The sequence below is a fragment of the Marmota marmota genome, unplaced genomic scaffold, assembly GCF_001458135.2.
Source record: "Marmota marmota marmota unplaced genomic scaffold, marMar, whole genome shotgun sequence".
Classification (NCBI taxonomy): domain Eukaryota; kingdom Metazoa; phylum Chordata; class Mammalia; order Rodentia; family Sciuridae; genus Marmota; species Marmota marmota.
Window position 1 is genome coordinate 13,702,797 of NW_026000249.1, and position 15,384 is coordinate 13,718,180.

At 35.0% G+C, this 15,384-nt stretch overlaps 1 protein-coding gene across 3 annotated transcripts in view; it reads left to right on the forward strand.

The window, feature by feature from the left end:
- The window catches only part of Pola1 (DNA polymerase alpha 1, catalytic subunit), a 295,390-nt gene that overhangs the window by 26,676 nt on the left and 253,330 nt on the right, over positions 1–15,384 (forward strand). For all 3 annotated transcript variants that reach the window (XM_015488095.2, XM_048796434.1, XM_048796433.1), the window contains exons 12-20: positions 313–429; positions 2,146–2,220; positions 3,098–3,236; positions 4,107–4,261; positions 7,352–7,436; positions 8,374–8,435; positions 9,761–9,850; positions 12,871–12,987; positions 14,218–14,393. In XM_015488095.2, coding sequence (XP_015343581.1) covers positions 313–429; positions 2,146–2,220; positions 3,098–3,236; positions 4,107–4,261; positions 7,352–7,436; positions 8,374–8,435; positions 9,761–9,850; positions 12,871–12,987; positions 14,218–14,393 — 1,016 coding nt within the window. The remainder of the gene's footprint in view (positions 1–312; positions 430–2,145; positions 2,221–3,097; positions 3,237–4,106; positions 4,262–7,351; positions 7,437–8,373; positions 8,436–9,760; positions 9,851–12,870; positions 12,988–14,217; positions 14,394–15,384) is intronic.

The window sequence follows — 15,384 nt, forward strand, 5'->3', positions numbered from 1 at the left end:
TCCCAGTATCAGCCCCTCCCCATTTCTGTTGAATTGTGGAGCATCTTGGTCAGGATTTATAATACTTATTTTCCCATTGTTTTTTAGCATTGATCATCTTTGCCTTGCTTTATGATGCTTTGGGAGGAATTAGCCATTGGGTTTAGTATTTTTTAGGGATTGTTTTTGCCTTTGAACTCATTGTTGAGACTGTGCTATTAAGTGTTTAAATGGGTGAGGATGAAAACTGTTTTAAACTTGGGTTTCTGGTGGTTAAGAAGATCTTATGTACAGATACTTTTTCTCCCTTTTCTCCTTTCCACGGGAGAACAGAAAATTGATCTAAATACAGGGAAGGAAACAGAAATTCCAGTTACAATGAAGGATGTTTACGATGAATTTGATGAAAGAATAGCAGCAAAATATAAAATTATGAAGTTCAAGTCCAAGGTTTGTATTTGGTTGTAAATTTTTGCCCAGCTTTCTTAATTTGTTGTTTGTTAATGTCTTGATTTTGTAAATAGGTATTGCATATCTACTTCATACAAAGTGCCTTCTGCATATCTCTAACTCATAGAATGGCAATCTCTTTTTTTTAATTTTTATTGTTGGTTGTTCAAAACATTACATAGTTCTTGACATATCATATTTCACACTTTGATTCAAGTGGGTTATGAACCCCTAGAATGGCAATCTCATAGGCATGAATATAAAAACTGTGTTAGATTTTTAAAAATATTTTGCTTTCTTTTTAAACTGCTTGTAAAATAATGGTCATGAATTTGAATATATAGATAACTCAAAGCAAATTACTTTAAATGCTTACATTTCATGTTTTTATTCTGAAATGGCAAAGAAAACATTTTGATTTTATAATTAGTTATTGCCAATGCATTTTGATTAGAAGGTTAAGTAAGTTTTAGTTTTAAAAATCAGGGACTATGATGTTATTTCTGATAGAATGAAAGTCTTATATTCGTGTGATATGTATGACAAATTGTCCAAACTGGTGTTGGTGGCACATGCCTCTGATTCCAGTGACTTCGGAGGCTGAGGCAGAAGGATTACAAGTTTGAGACCAACCATAGTAACTTAGTGAGACCCTGTCTCAAAAAATAAAAATAGCTGGGGATATAGCTCAGTGGAGAATGCCCCTAAAAAAGAAACAATATTTTGATTTTAGTGAGATATTGATGCCTTTGGCCATAATTGTGGGGTCTGTAGCCCACTAAAAATATGGGAAGTTATAGTGATGGAAAGAAAGGGAGGATTGAGTTGCAAAAGATACAGCTAACACTCTTAACTACTTAAGTTTTGGATTGTGGCTGAGTCACTTCTTTAAATTTCCACAAGTAATAATGCACAAGGCCTTGGGTTTTATTCCTAGCACTGCAAACAAAAACTAAAAACATAAAATTCCAGAGACAATGTGTTGTAATGGCGAAGCATATGAATGTTAGAGTCAGGTTGCTTGTGATTTAAGTCTTAGCCCTGCTGCTTACTAGTATCTGACTGTGAACAAGTGCCAAGTGACTTCCCTGTGCCTGTTTCTTTATTTGGCAAATGAGGCCCTATTGCAAGCATTGTCAAAAGGGTTAAATCTCTTGATTCATATTGAATGATTAGAATAGTACTTGACACATAGCCAATACTTACTACATATGAACTATGATTATAGTGTTGATTATTCTAGCAAGATGGAGTTGCTTAATGTCAATTAGTAACAAATAATTTTTATTTTTTGAGACAATGTTTTGCTATGTTTTATCAGTGAGGCATGTATAGCTCTGGACTTAAACTCACGATTCTCCTACCCAGACTTCTGAGAGTAGCTGGGATTGTAGGCATGTGCCACAACCTGTCTCTTGACAAATGATTTAATGCATTAACATTGTAAAAAAAATCTCTTCTTGCTCCTATTTGAATGCAAATATTTTGATTTCTGTAGTGTCTAAGAGAAGTCTTTTTAACATTGTCACTATGTGTCTTAGTCCTAGTTGAAAGGTGAAAGGATACCTTTTTGGCTTTAATTACTCTTGTGTCCCATAAGGATGCTAGATTACTGATGATTTAATATAGGAAAATGTATTATTTATGTAATGCTGGCTAATTTGCGTTTTGAAAAGTTTTTGTCTTAATGATTTTTTAAAACATCTACTTATCCAGACAGTGGAAAAGAATTATGCTTTTGAGATACCTGATGTTCCCGAAAAATCTCAATACTTGGAAGTTAGATACTCGGTAAGTTAAACAAAGAAAATTACCTGGTTTTGGTGAATGGCATTTTTTTCTACTTTTGAACTTTCAACTAGCTTTCAATTAGGAGTACTGACAGAGCTCCTCAAGCCCACAGTTCATTGAGGTGGACTTACAGTAATGAATAACTGAAATGGATAAAATTAATTTTAAGTACATAGTCTACAGGTTATACTGTCTTTCTCTGCTTTCAAGTATGCGTCTTTAAATAAATAACTTGAAACAGCACAATTGTTTGTCAAGTGGAATGAATGCCACATGATGGAGTTGGACATCATTAGTCTGTTAAGTGTCTCTTGTAAGCAGTGGAAAGGTGAGAGAGGAGTGTCAGTAGCATCATTATAGTGCTGCTCTTGCTCTTGCTCCTGTGACAGACAAGGTCGTTGCTGTAGGGTGTTAATTAACTAGACCTTAACCTCTTTTTACCTTTGTTCTAGTGTTTTGATCCCACAATGTTGGAAAAGGGAAACTTTTAAAAAATGTTTTTGGCAGTGGTGATGGAAGCTTTTTCAATGAGTCCCACTCTATTGCTTTCATTCTTCTAATGGAGTGGTACTTACTTGGCTATTCTTTATCAGTGAGGCATGTACAGCTCTGGACACAAATTCTCTCTTGGGGGAGCTTCTTGGCCTATTTTCTTCTAATGGGTGTCATCAAGATGCATTATTTTGTCATTGTGAATTGTTTTTGTTTCCTACTGTGAATTGTTTTGGATTTCATTTGTAGCAAATTACATTTCACATGTATCAAAGGGGTTTCTTCTGCTGCTTCATAGAGAGGCTTTTGTTTATTTCAAATATAGACTTGGAAAATGTGAAGTAATAGTTTTAAACAAAAAAGATTTTTTTTTTTCCTCTTTTAGGCAGAAGTACCACAGCTTCCTCAGGATTTGAAAGGAGAAACTTTTTCTCATGTATTTGGAACCAACACATCCAGCTTGGAACTGTTCTTGATGAACAGAAAGATCAAAGGACCTTGTTGGCTTGAAGTAAAAAATCCACGTAAGGAAAAATTTAGTCATAATGCTAAGTAGGTTGTTGATAAATGTGCTTTTTTTTCCCCTAAAGGGAAGTTAAGGAATTGGTTTGTATATTTTAGTGTGTTTATTTCCTTTTGTGTTTTTTCATCAAGATTTTCCTTGAATGATTGTAGGTATATTTGGAATCACTTTATCTCTGTAATGCCTGGCAGTTTAGTCTAGAAGGAGGCCTTAGCACAGGCAGCTGTTCAGGGTGCGTCCCATTATGCTGTTGTTTACATGTACTTCCCACCTGGCAGATAATGCCCAGCTGTTCTCCATAGTAAACTGCTGACCTTTGGAGGGGAGAAGAATCACTTCCTAATGTGGATAGTACTTGTTTTGCCTGTTACTTGATATTTTCTAGTACTTGTATCTGAGATACTCTTTTATCTTCATGAATCTCTTAAAAATGTTTTATGATTCCTCCACGGTAGTGCTTTGGGTTTTTTAAACCTATCTTGGGTCCTGGATTCTTTAGATCATTTTACAAAAATCTTTGTTTGGATTTAAAAAAAAATTGTAGCTGTAGATAGACAGCATACCTTTATTTTATTTGCTTATTTTTTGTATGTGGTGCTAAGGATCAAATGCTGTGCCTCACACATGCTAGGCAAGTGGTCTGCCACTGAGCCATAGCCTTGGTCCCTGTTTGGACTTTTTTTTTCTCAAGAAAATGAACATAGATACACACACATCCAGTAATGTGGCTTATTTTTAGTTAGATGTTATGTCATTTTTAATAGAAGATAGGACTGAAGAATATCTCAGTTAATCACAGTTGTCATAATTATGGTACTTTTTCTTTTTAAGTTAACAAAAGCGATTGATGTGTTATATCTATTTTTTTCAGAGCTCTTGAACCAGCCAATCAGTTGGTGTAAATTTGAGGCCATGGCTTTGAAACCTGACCTGGTGAATGTAATTAAGGATATTGGTCCTCCTCCACTTGTGGTGATGTCTTTCAGCATGAAAACATTGCAGAATGCAAAGAACCATCAACATGAGGTAAAAAAAAAGGACATATTTTGTATTTGTTCCTTAGGTGTAATACTTGGCCTGAACTTGTATAGCTTTACTGCAACAAAATTGTTCTTGGAGGGGAAAGAATACTAATTTAGTACAAAACTTCATTTTGGAGAAGGAATTGAATTTGTTTCTTTGTCTGGTGTTGTGGATTTTTTCAAGGAGTTACATTGCTGAAAATATTTTTTTAATGTACACAGAGAATAATACAATGAACTCCCTATATCAATCACATATTCAGCAGTTAGCAAATTTTGTGACACCTGTTTTTCTCCCTTCCCTTTTTTCTCTTGAAGTATTTTAAAGTCAGTTTCAAACAGCATGCCATTTTAACCCTGTGTGCCTTTGTATACATCTCTTAAAATATGCACATTTTCTTATATACCATCATTAGCAAGCCCAGTAACATTAACAGTGATTCCTTGATTTAGTCTGAAATCCCCAGCACATACTTAAATGACTTTGTTTCTCACAATGTCTTTTAACAGATGGTTTGAATCGGGATTTACACAAGATTCACAGATGGTGTTTAATTTTTGTGCCACTTTCATCTCTTTTTAAATGGTATAACTCCCACCCATTCCCCCCACTTTCTTTTCAATGACATTGCATGATTACAAGAATTACTGATAGTTGTCTCATATAATGTCCCATTTTCTGTCTGTATTTGTTTGCTCTGTTGTGGTATCATTGGACTTCTTCCTCTATACCAGTGGTTGGCAAACAGTGGTCTGTGAGCCAAATTCAGCCCACTACCTGTTTTTGTAAATAAAGTTTCCTTGAAACACAGCATATCTTCAACTGTTTTTGCTCTACAACAGCAGCGTCAGTTAGTCATGACAGAGACCATGAGGCCTGCAAAGCCTGAACTACTTATTTTTTGGTCCTTTATAGAAACAGAGTGCCTATTCTTCCTCCATCCTTCATACATCTATATGCTATAAGTTATCTCTAAAGGATGAATTAGATTCAAGTTCAGTTTTCTTAGCCAAAATACTTTATAGGTAGTAGAGTGTACTTCATATTGGAAGACACATAATGTCAGGTTAAGCTGCTGTTAGTGAGGCTAAGATTGGTCAGTGGGCTCAAATGGTGATAACCACTGTATATTTCTCCATCAGCTTTTCATCTAACCTTGCCACTACAGGTGTTTTGGGCTGTTGTGGAGTGCTGTTGTGGTCTATTGCGTTGTGAGATGTTGAGCAGTGTCTGTGGCCTCTACCTGCTAGATGTGTGTACCCCCTCTCCCTGCTAGTTGTAACAGTCTAAAAATGCCTCCAGCAATTGCCAAATATTCCTTAGAGGAAAATGTGAGGGTACAGTTATCCCCAGTTGAGAACTACTGTTCTAATGCCTCCATGAATTAGTCATTTTACCTCAATTAGTTATTTCATTAAGAGTTTTAAAATGGTGGTTTTTACACATACATACATACACACACACACACACACACACGTATGTATATTCCCTGTCTGTTGAATTCATTATTATTTTATTTTTGACATTATTATTTTGAAATGGGGTCTCACTATGTTGCCCAGGCTGGCCCTGAACTTCTGGGCTCAAGTGAGCCCCCTGCCTCAGTCTCTCAAGTAGCTGGAACCATAGGCAAGCACCAGTGTGGTCAGCTTGTTACATTTGATCCTTATGGTTTTCTTACTCTGATCAATGGGAGTTTCTTTATGTTTGCTTCATTTTGACATAAATGGGGGTATTTTTAAAAGAGGATTTTGGACAATATTTTCATTCTTTTAGTATGTGATTTCATCTTTATTTTTGGTAGTGCTGGAGACTGAATGAATGCAGGCTCTTGTGCATGCTGAGTGCATGCTCTACCACTGAGCTACAGCCCAAGCCCTGATCTTTAAATAATCATTTCTGTAGATGATCGGAGTTAATAGTTAAGTGTTTGGGAAAGGTTCAATAAGTCCTTAGTTAAAATTAAAAAAGAAGTGTCCGTTCTCTTGTGCCCAGAGTGAGGTTTTCACAGACTGTTTCCTAATAAAGGAAATAGGGCTCTGTGGAGAAATGGCTTAATGAAGGCAGGGAATGTCTAAGATAAATCTGGAACATCGTGTTATATCAGAAAGGAAGGATGATATTAAAATCTACTGAAGATATGTCAGAAGGACCCAGGAAACAACTTGCAGAGTATCCTACTGACCAAAGGTGGGACAATGTGAGCACGATAAGAATAATTGCAGGGCTGGAGATGTGGCTCAAACGGTAGCGCGCTCTCCTGGCATGCGTGCGGCCCGGGTTCGATCCTCAGCACCACATACAAACAAAGACGTTGTGTCTGCCGAATACTAAAAAAATAAATATTAAAAAAAATTCTCTCTCTCTCTCTCTAAAAAAAAAAAAAAAAAAAAAAAAAAGAATAATTGCAATAGATGGAAACACTCAAATTTATGAGTTCATGATGATACTAACAACAATAACACTGCCACATTGCTCATTTATGAAGGATACTCGGAAACTAACTCATTTTTAAAACTGATAAACGAGGGAATCAAATCAAGCATTATCCTGACTTTTCTGGAAAACATACTGTACCTCAGGCAACCAAATAATTGATGAAGTGAAGTTTCTGTTCTTAGAAGGTTTTCAGCTAATAAATAATGAAGGAAAAATGGAATAATACCACTTTCTAATCCCCAGTGAAATAATGGATCTAGGCCATGATTGACAGTGGCTGCTAATTTCACTGAAATATAGAAAAATAGACATTATGTGTCTGTGCTTTCTGATAGAAGTAATCAGTAGCACCTCTAAAGTATTTTTGCCAAATAGTTGAACCTGGTTTTGATAAAGTCATTTGATCTAACTGTGAATTTATAGGCAGTACAGAAACAGAATGTGTTAAATGAAAGTGACCCTATTAGGATATAAGCAACAGAATCCATACCACGGAGCATTCTATAGGATAAACAACTCAGTTTCTTCAACAAATGTAAATTGCAGGGAGATGATAGGTGGGGTAGGGTTGTACCTGTAGTTTTACATATCAGTAAGAGTGCAGAATATATATTAGGTGTCTGATAAGTGATTTCCCCCTTCCTTTCTTTGCAGGTTATTGCTATAGCAGCTTTGGTTCATCACAATTTTGCATTAGATAAAGCACCCCCACAACCTCCCTTTCAGTCACACTTCTGTGGTATGTATTTTTTAAAGATACTTTATTAAAGACTTGATTTGAGTTTTTTCTTAGATCAGTACCTTGTTTTTCAAAAATTATTTTCAAGAATAAATAGTGCATACTGTTAAGGTTGTTTTTAGCTATGGAAACTAAGTTTTATTGTCCAGAGTTTTCTTTGCAATGAGGCAGGTGCCAAGGAATAAATTAATGTTCGCCTATTTGGGAGAGGTTATAGTAATATCAAATTGAAATTGAGTTGTACTACAATTCAATGTGTGAAACATCGACAGAATTCTGTGTGTTTAATGAGTCAGTCTCCAAGGAGGATTCTGATATAGTCCATGTTGAAAGCCAGTTAAATAAATTTTGTTTTAGCAAATTTGTTTTGTTTTAGCAACACATTAGTTTTGCTAAACATAAAACAAAATTTATGATTACCGTGAAGTTTATCACTTAAGTAGGGGGAATACATGGAATAAAACACTGCTAATAGCTTGAAGAAAATGTGGAAGAAACTAGTCATTAGCTCATTTCAACAAGCCTTTATTCACCTCCTCTGTGTGTTACTGTGAGAACAGCTATTTTTATGGTGTAGAGGAGAAACTGTCATCTTTTCCAAGTTTGAGAAGTTTGAACTGAGTTACTTCATTGTAAACTGGTTGAGGCTTTGGTGGTTGTGGGATTTCCTTTGGGAGAGAATGTTATAATCATTCATTTTGACTTTGATGGATAGCAAAATTTGATCAAAGTTTTAACAATTGTAGGGATAGAGTTCTGTGCTTGGCTATTCATTTGAATCCCAACATGATCAATGAAAATACTTGAACCTTTTAACATTTTAGGGATGGGGGAATATTTATATTTAATTTCTAAATTTCTATTTGGAAACATGCATTGATGTCTACCTGAAATTACAATAAAATGGGTTTTGGAATTTTTTTTTCCCTTCTTATAGTTGTATCTAAACCGAAGGACTGTATTTTTCCATGTGCTTTCATTGAAGTCATTAAGGAAAAGGTAAATAGCTAATTATTCCTTTTAAATATGAAGTATTTATTTGTTTGGAAAGAAAATAGGAGGATAGTATGCTCCATGAATTTTTTTCTGGGCCCTTAATAAAATGGCAGGGGAATAATAAAATGTAGTGAGCTTTTCACAAAGCTAAATGTATTCAATATAAATAAATAATTTTTTTGGAGCGTACATTGTTTCTTTTTTTTCTTTCATCTCCTTTTTTAAAATTTGTTCTAATTAGTTATACATGACAGAATGTGTTTTTTTAAGAATTTTTTTTTAGTTGTCAATGGACCTTTATTTATTGATACGTGGTGCTGAGAATCGAACCCAGTGCCTCATACATGCCAGGCAAGTGTTCTGCCACTGAGCCACAACCTCAGCCCGACAGAATGCATTTTGACACATCATACATAAATGGAGTATAACTTCTCATTCTTCTGGTTGCGCATGATGTAGAATCCCACTAGTTGTGTAATCATATATACACATAGGGTAATAATGTTTGATTAAAAGTTCACTTGTTAATGTCTTCACGTGACAAAATCAAATGCTGCAACCTTGTCAGGTTTCATGTATATTATTTTAAATTGACTTGAGAAGTCTAACAGTTTGGGGGTACTTTTAGGTTAGGCTATCATTTGTGACATGTCCTGAATTACCTATCCAAGTACAGTGACCTAGGAATTCTTGTAGAGTCAAACTGACATTTTTGTGACGTAGTTATGGAATACATATAGTTATCAACTTCTATTTTAAGAGATTTTTAATAAGAGCAGATTGAATACTTGATTTATATTCAGTAATCCAAGTGGAAGGCTTTTGTGTAAAGATAGATTTTATTTATATTTAAAATACTCATAATTTTTATATTTGTTTTTAGTCTAGTTTCTTATTTATCTGTTCTTATATCATTATTTGAGAATAGTTTATATAATCCTTGGGATTTCTTTTCCTGATAAATACATCAACAGTGAAGTCTACCAGGGATTATATAGGAAATTAAGTAATGCTTTTGAAAGGTACTCTGATTTATTTGCTTTCAAATGTGTCCAATGTACAAACATGTCTCTGTGGAAGGACATTTCTGCTCTTGCTGTTGCTTAGCACTTAAAATTTTGCTTTATTCTCATGCATATTACTAGAATGAGCTCCTCAGAGACTTTGTGCAATTATTATTGCAAAACCTAGAATCTAAAATTTCATTGCTGCATTTAGTTTTGAAATGGGGAGTCTCTTTTAACCCTAAGAAATCTTAATCCTGGTTAAACAAGAAGCCAAGGTACAATACTTTAAAGAGTTGGTGACTGGTATGTTTTTATTAACAGAATGTGAAGGTTGAGGTTGCTACAACAGAAAGAACACTGCTAGGTTTTTTCCTTGCAAAAGTTCACAAAATTGATCCTGATATCATTGTGGTAAGTAGCTTTTTGATCATGTTGCAGGGAAACTCTTCATTTCTTAGTTCTTTTCAGTGTGACTTTATTGGTTATTTTTATTGTTTATTTACTTTTGAGCTCCAAAGAATCTTTTCAGAGTGAAATGAATTGCTATACTAATTGCAAATAGAAAGGGGAAAAACCCTAGCCTACTATAAGATAGGCTTTGTGTGTGTGTGTGTGTGTGTGTGTGTGTGTGTGTGTGTGGTGTGTGTGTTGCTCGGGATTGAATCCAGGGCTTTGTGCATGCAAGGCAAGCACTTTACCAACTGAGCTATATCCCCAGCCCCCTAGGCTTTTTTTTCCCTAATATTAAAGCAACCCTTGAATTATTATTGAAGTTTAAAACACTCTAGTTATTTACAGTTGACGAGACCAGCATATCAGTAAGTAAATGTATATAAGCTGTTAGTATCTTTAAAATTTTTGCTTAGTGACCCAGATGTATAGTGTCAACAGGAGTTAATTAATTCCCTTGATTTGGTGCAAATCAGAAAACTAAGTATTTTAGTTTTATGAGCCTAGTGGATCTCTATGACATTCCTTTGAGAGCTCATACTAGCAATTTTTTTTCTCTTGACAACTTCCCATGTTCCGACTAGATAGTGAGAGCTAATAATTCATTGTTTTGCCCCAGTTCGTAGAAGTTATAAAGCCAGATATTTACTTTTGTGTGTTTTTTGGCCTTCCTTTATATGCTTCTTGATAGGAATTCTTCCTTTTGTCTTTTTTTCTGGGTCAATTGATCAGTCAAACTCTATTGTTTTATTTTTTGACAGAAAGTATAATAAATGCCTATATTTTAAATATGATATTAGTAATATGGTTATAATATATATTAGTGGTAGATGGACACAATACCTTTATTTTGTTTATTTATATGTGGTGCTGAGGATCAAACCCAGTGCCTCACACATGCCAGGCAAGTGCTCTACCAATGAGCCACACCCCTGCCCCTATATATATATTTTTAGTGTTAGAAAAATTAATTAAAAACTGTTCTTATATTACAGCTTCTTTTTAAAAGATGTTGTAAAAATGTGTTCTTTTTAGATATACATGAGTAGGGTATTTTTGTTTGTTTGTTTTTTGAGATAGGGTCTTGCTAAGTTGCTTAGGGCCTCACAAAGTTGTTGAGGCTGGCTTTGAACTCACAATCCTCCTGCCTCAGCCTTTTGAGCTGCTGGGATTACAGGCATATGCCACTGCATCTGGCAGTAGAGTGTATTTTGACATATTATACGTACATGTAGTATAACTTAGTCTAATTGGGATCCCATTCTTGTGGTTGTACGTGATGTGGAGTTTCACTGGTGATGTATTCATATATGAACATAAGAAAGTTATGTCCTATTTATTCTACGATCTCTTCTATTCCCAGTCTTCTCCCTTCCCTTCATCCCCTTTGTCTAATACACTTAATTTCTATTCTTCCCTCCCCTTGTTGTGTGTTAGTATCCACATATCAGAAAGAACATTCAACATGTTTTTTTTGGATTGGCTTATTTCACTTAGTATGATAGTCTCTAGATCCATCTATTTACTGCCAAAAGTCATAAAGTAATCTGGTTATATTGAAGCCTTGCAAAAATGTTTGCCATATCCTTTAGGTTCATTTTTATTCTCAGATATCTTATCTTGCAGTGGCATAGCTACTGTCCTGAAAGCCTGTGGATTGTTAAAAATGTCTCTGCACCCACATCCCTTTGTTATTTCAGGACCCATATTTAAAGTGTGAAAAAATCTGTCCATAGTCCTCTGGCTTAGCACTGGGCCCTCACCTAGTCTCTACTAACAGTAATTTGGTCCCCAGAGTGATGTCTTGGAGCACTATGATACCTGGCCTGACTTAGGATGTTAGAGCCAGGTCTGAGTGAGAAATTCAAATGTAAGATAGAGTCCTGACATGAGTTTGGGTCCCTGATCCCAGGCATGATAATTTGAAAATGATACATTCTTATAATCCTTTGGGACTTTAATTTAATAGACAAAACTGCCATAAATATATAATGGGGTATATTGTTTTTATGTGGTGGTAAAGTACACATAACATAAAATTAACCATTTTGACTGCTTTTAAGTGTACAATTCAGGGATATTAGCTACATACATAATGTGCAGCCATTAACATCATCCATCTCTGTAATTCTTCATCTTCTGAAACTGAAATGGTACTAATTACCTCCTCGTTTCCCCTAGCCCCTGGCAACCATCATTCTGCCTTCTGTCTCATTGATTTTGTATACTCCAAGTGGTAGTATATGTTTTTAATTAAAATTAGTATCAAGTAAATCTATTTATTGATAACAATTATTTTGAACCTCGTCTAATTTTTAATTAAGTGAGTAATGTTATTCACATGACAGAAATTGGAAATTATAGAAATGAAAAATCTAGTTGCATTTTGAGTTATTTTCTGTTCTATATAATTTTGTTTACTTCTTTTTAAGTTTTTTACTTGAACTATTCATTGGTATTATATATTTATTTTGTTGCATGTTTATTAAGTATCTAAATCAGTAGGGTTTGAACTCAGTTTTTAAAGAAGCCAAATGCAATTCCTGAATTTTCTAAGAAGTTTTTTTGCAAACTCCTACAACACAAGCCGGTTTTCTGTTTTTAAGGAAGCAAAATTGAATTGTTTGAATACAGCTTTTAGTGATCATGTAAAAGTATGGGATGTTAAAATTTACATTTGCTTTTGAGACTGTGAGGCATGAGCTGCAAATTAAAAGAGATCATATGAACCTTGCATCAATTAGTATGAAATAAAGTTTATTCAAGCAATCTGCTTAGCAGCCTTGTTAATGTCAAGGCTAATGAATGCTGCTGATGAATAAATTCCTGAAGAAGAAAGGACCCCCAATCGGAGGTAAGCTCACGATGTCTTCAATTAGAGACCAGAAAAAGAAAGGGCAAAGAAATTCTGTGTGTTTGAAGATAAATCATCTAATTTGCGTTTGTTATAATGTTATTGGCTGCCTCCTTTTTCTGCCTAGGGTCATAATATTTATGGGTTTGAACTGGAAGTGCTACTGCAGCGAATTAATGTGTGCAAAGTTCCTCACTGGTCCAAGATAGGTCGTCTGAAGCGATCCACCATGCCAAAGCTTGGGGTAATAGTAGTTTTGAAAATCTTATTTCTTTTATTTGCCATTTTTTATTGGGTACTTACCAAGAAAGCACTACACTTTTTTGAATAGGAATTGATTGTCTTATAGGAACTTCAGTACATTTTGACTTTGGTACCAAATGTCTTTTCCTTGGAATCCAGCATTTTACTTGAAAAAGCCACTGGTCATTTTTTAAATCAATGATTGGAATTTAGAAATAGTAAAGAAAGACAGCACATACATATTACTTTTACTTCAGCATTCCTAAAGTGATAGGCCTTAGGGTAGGGTTGCAGGGTTCAGAATTAATTGAGTATTATCATTCAGGAAGATGGGAAGAATGAATGGAAGGGAGTTAATGTGAAATATAAGAAAGCAGTGAGCTGTGTGCTTTCTCATGTAGTTAGCCTCTCATAGCAACTTCAATTTCATTTTGTAGACATTCACACAGGTCTAGTAGGGGAAGAACTGAGATTTGAACCTAGGTCAGTCTGACTCTTTTAAAGCCTATGTACTTTTTATTCTGCTTGCTTGCTTCAAATGTGGAGAGGTTTTGGTCATCTTTGTATGAAGCACCTTCTTCCTAACCCTGATACTGTTCAGAGATTGAAGTCTTATTTTACCTAAAGCTTACAAATAAAATCAGCATGTTATCTCATCAGAGAACTTAGGAATCTGTCCCTTTTATAATGATCTCTTGAGGATTCTGCTGCTGTTCTCTGCTATCAGAGTTGGGACTCTTACTCTTCTTTTTCTGTTCATATCTTTAAGGTGAAGAGGTTATTATTACTTATTGTAAACATTTGCTTATCTAACCCCTTTTTCCCTTCATACTCCCTTCAGACTTTTCTGAATATGGAATCTTCTCAGTGAGGTATACCCCAACCAGTCTATACCTTTAGGTATAGTCCCCCCAAATTCCTTATCCCTCCTACCCGACTCTACTTTTCCCCTTTGCCAGAAACTTATTAACTCCTAAAACTATATACTTTCTTATTTATGTTATTCATTTAATATATACAATAAAAATAAAGTCAGGATTCTTAGTTTTGTTTTTACTTTGTTCACTGCCGTATCCTTAGAATAGTGTCAATCAGATACATGGTAAATGTTCAAAAATTTTCATTGATAAATGGAAGAATGAGAATTTTATCTTTGTAATTTTGAGGTCAACCTCAAAGTAGGATAGCATGGAATGTTCATGGGACTTGCTTTTTGTCCTCATCTTTGTAGGGCCGGAGTGGATTTGCTGAAAGAAATGCTACCTGTGGCCGAATGATCTGTGATGTGGAAATTTCAGCAAAGGAATTGATTCATTGCAAAAGCTACCATTTGTCTGAACTTGTTCAACAGATTCTGAAAATGGAAAGGGTTGCAATTCCAATGGAAAATGTACGAAACATGTACAGGTATGATCCCAGATTCTTTAGAATCTGTCTTGAAATTAGCAATTGAAGGATGCCACTACTATCCTTAAGCTATAGGGACCTGTGCCATGGTACCATGGAGCAGAAAATTGTCTTTATGTCAGCACCACCATGTCCGTTACTTCATAATTTGAACTAGTTTACTTCTTGAATTATTCTAATTTGATCTGTTTATGTCCATCTCCTTCACATGTTTTAACACTACCTTGATGTTTCCTATTGGTAATTTGGAAATTGATATGAATTTAGAGTTTGACACTTCTTTCACTTAATTTTTTAAATATTTCTTAGTTGTTGATGTACCTTTATTTTTTATTTATTTATTTACATGTGGTGCTGAGGATCGAACCCAGTGCCTCACACATGCTAGGCAAGTCCTCTGCCACTGAGCCACAACCCCAGCCCCATTCTTTCACATAATTAATGAGATATTTTGGAAATACAAAAAACTGAGCAATCACTAAGCCATTTAGAGATATTACTTGTTTGTTTTTAAAGTAAGGTTTCTGCTACTTCTCTGGCCATTTTTTCATGTTTTCCTACCTGTTTCTCCAGAGTTCTTGGACTGCTGCTCTCTTTTGACTTTGTATCCTCTCCAAGTAATCTCATTGTCTTGAAAATTTAAATACCATATGGGGGCTGATGCTCCTCACTGTGTTTATTCAGTTTTGACTTTTCCCCTACATTTCAGATTCATGTATCCACTTGATGTTTAATATGAACCTTTAGTTTGTTCAGAACTGAGCTCTGATCTTCTCCCATTGTCTTTCTGTAGTCTTCCCTTACTAAATTAATGATACCTCTATTTTTTCATTACCATTGTAAGCCTTCAGTCGTCTTCTCCCCTAAACCTCTGAGGCTTCCTTGGTTCCTCTCTCTGATATCCTACAGTAGATCCATTAGGTAATTCTATCAGCTCTTCTAAATATATCTAGACCTGACAACATCTTTTCACCTCCATTGACCCTACCCT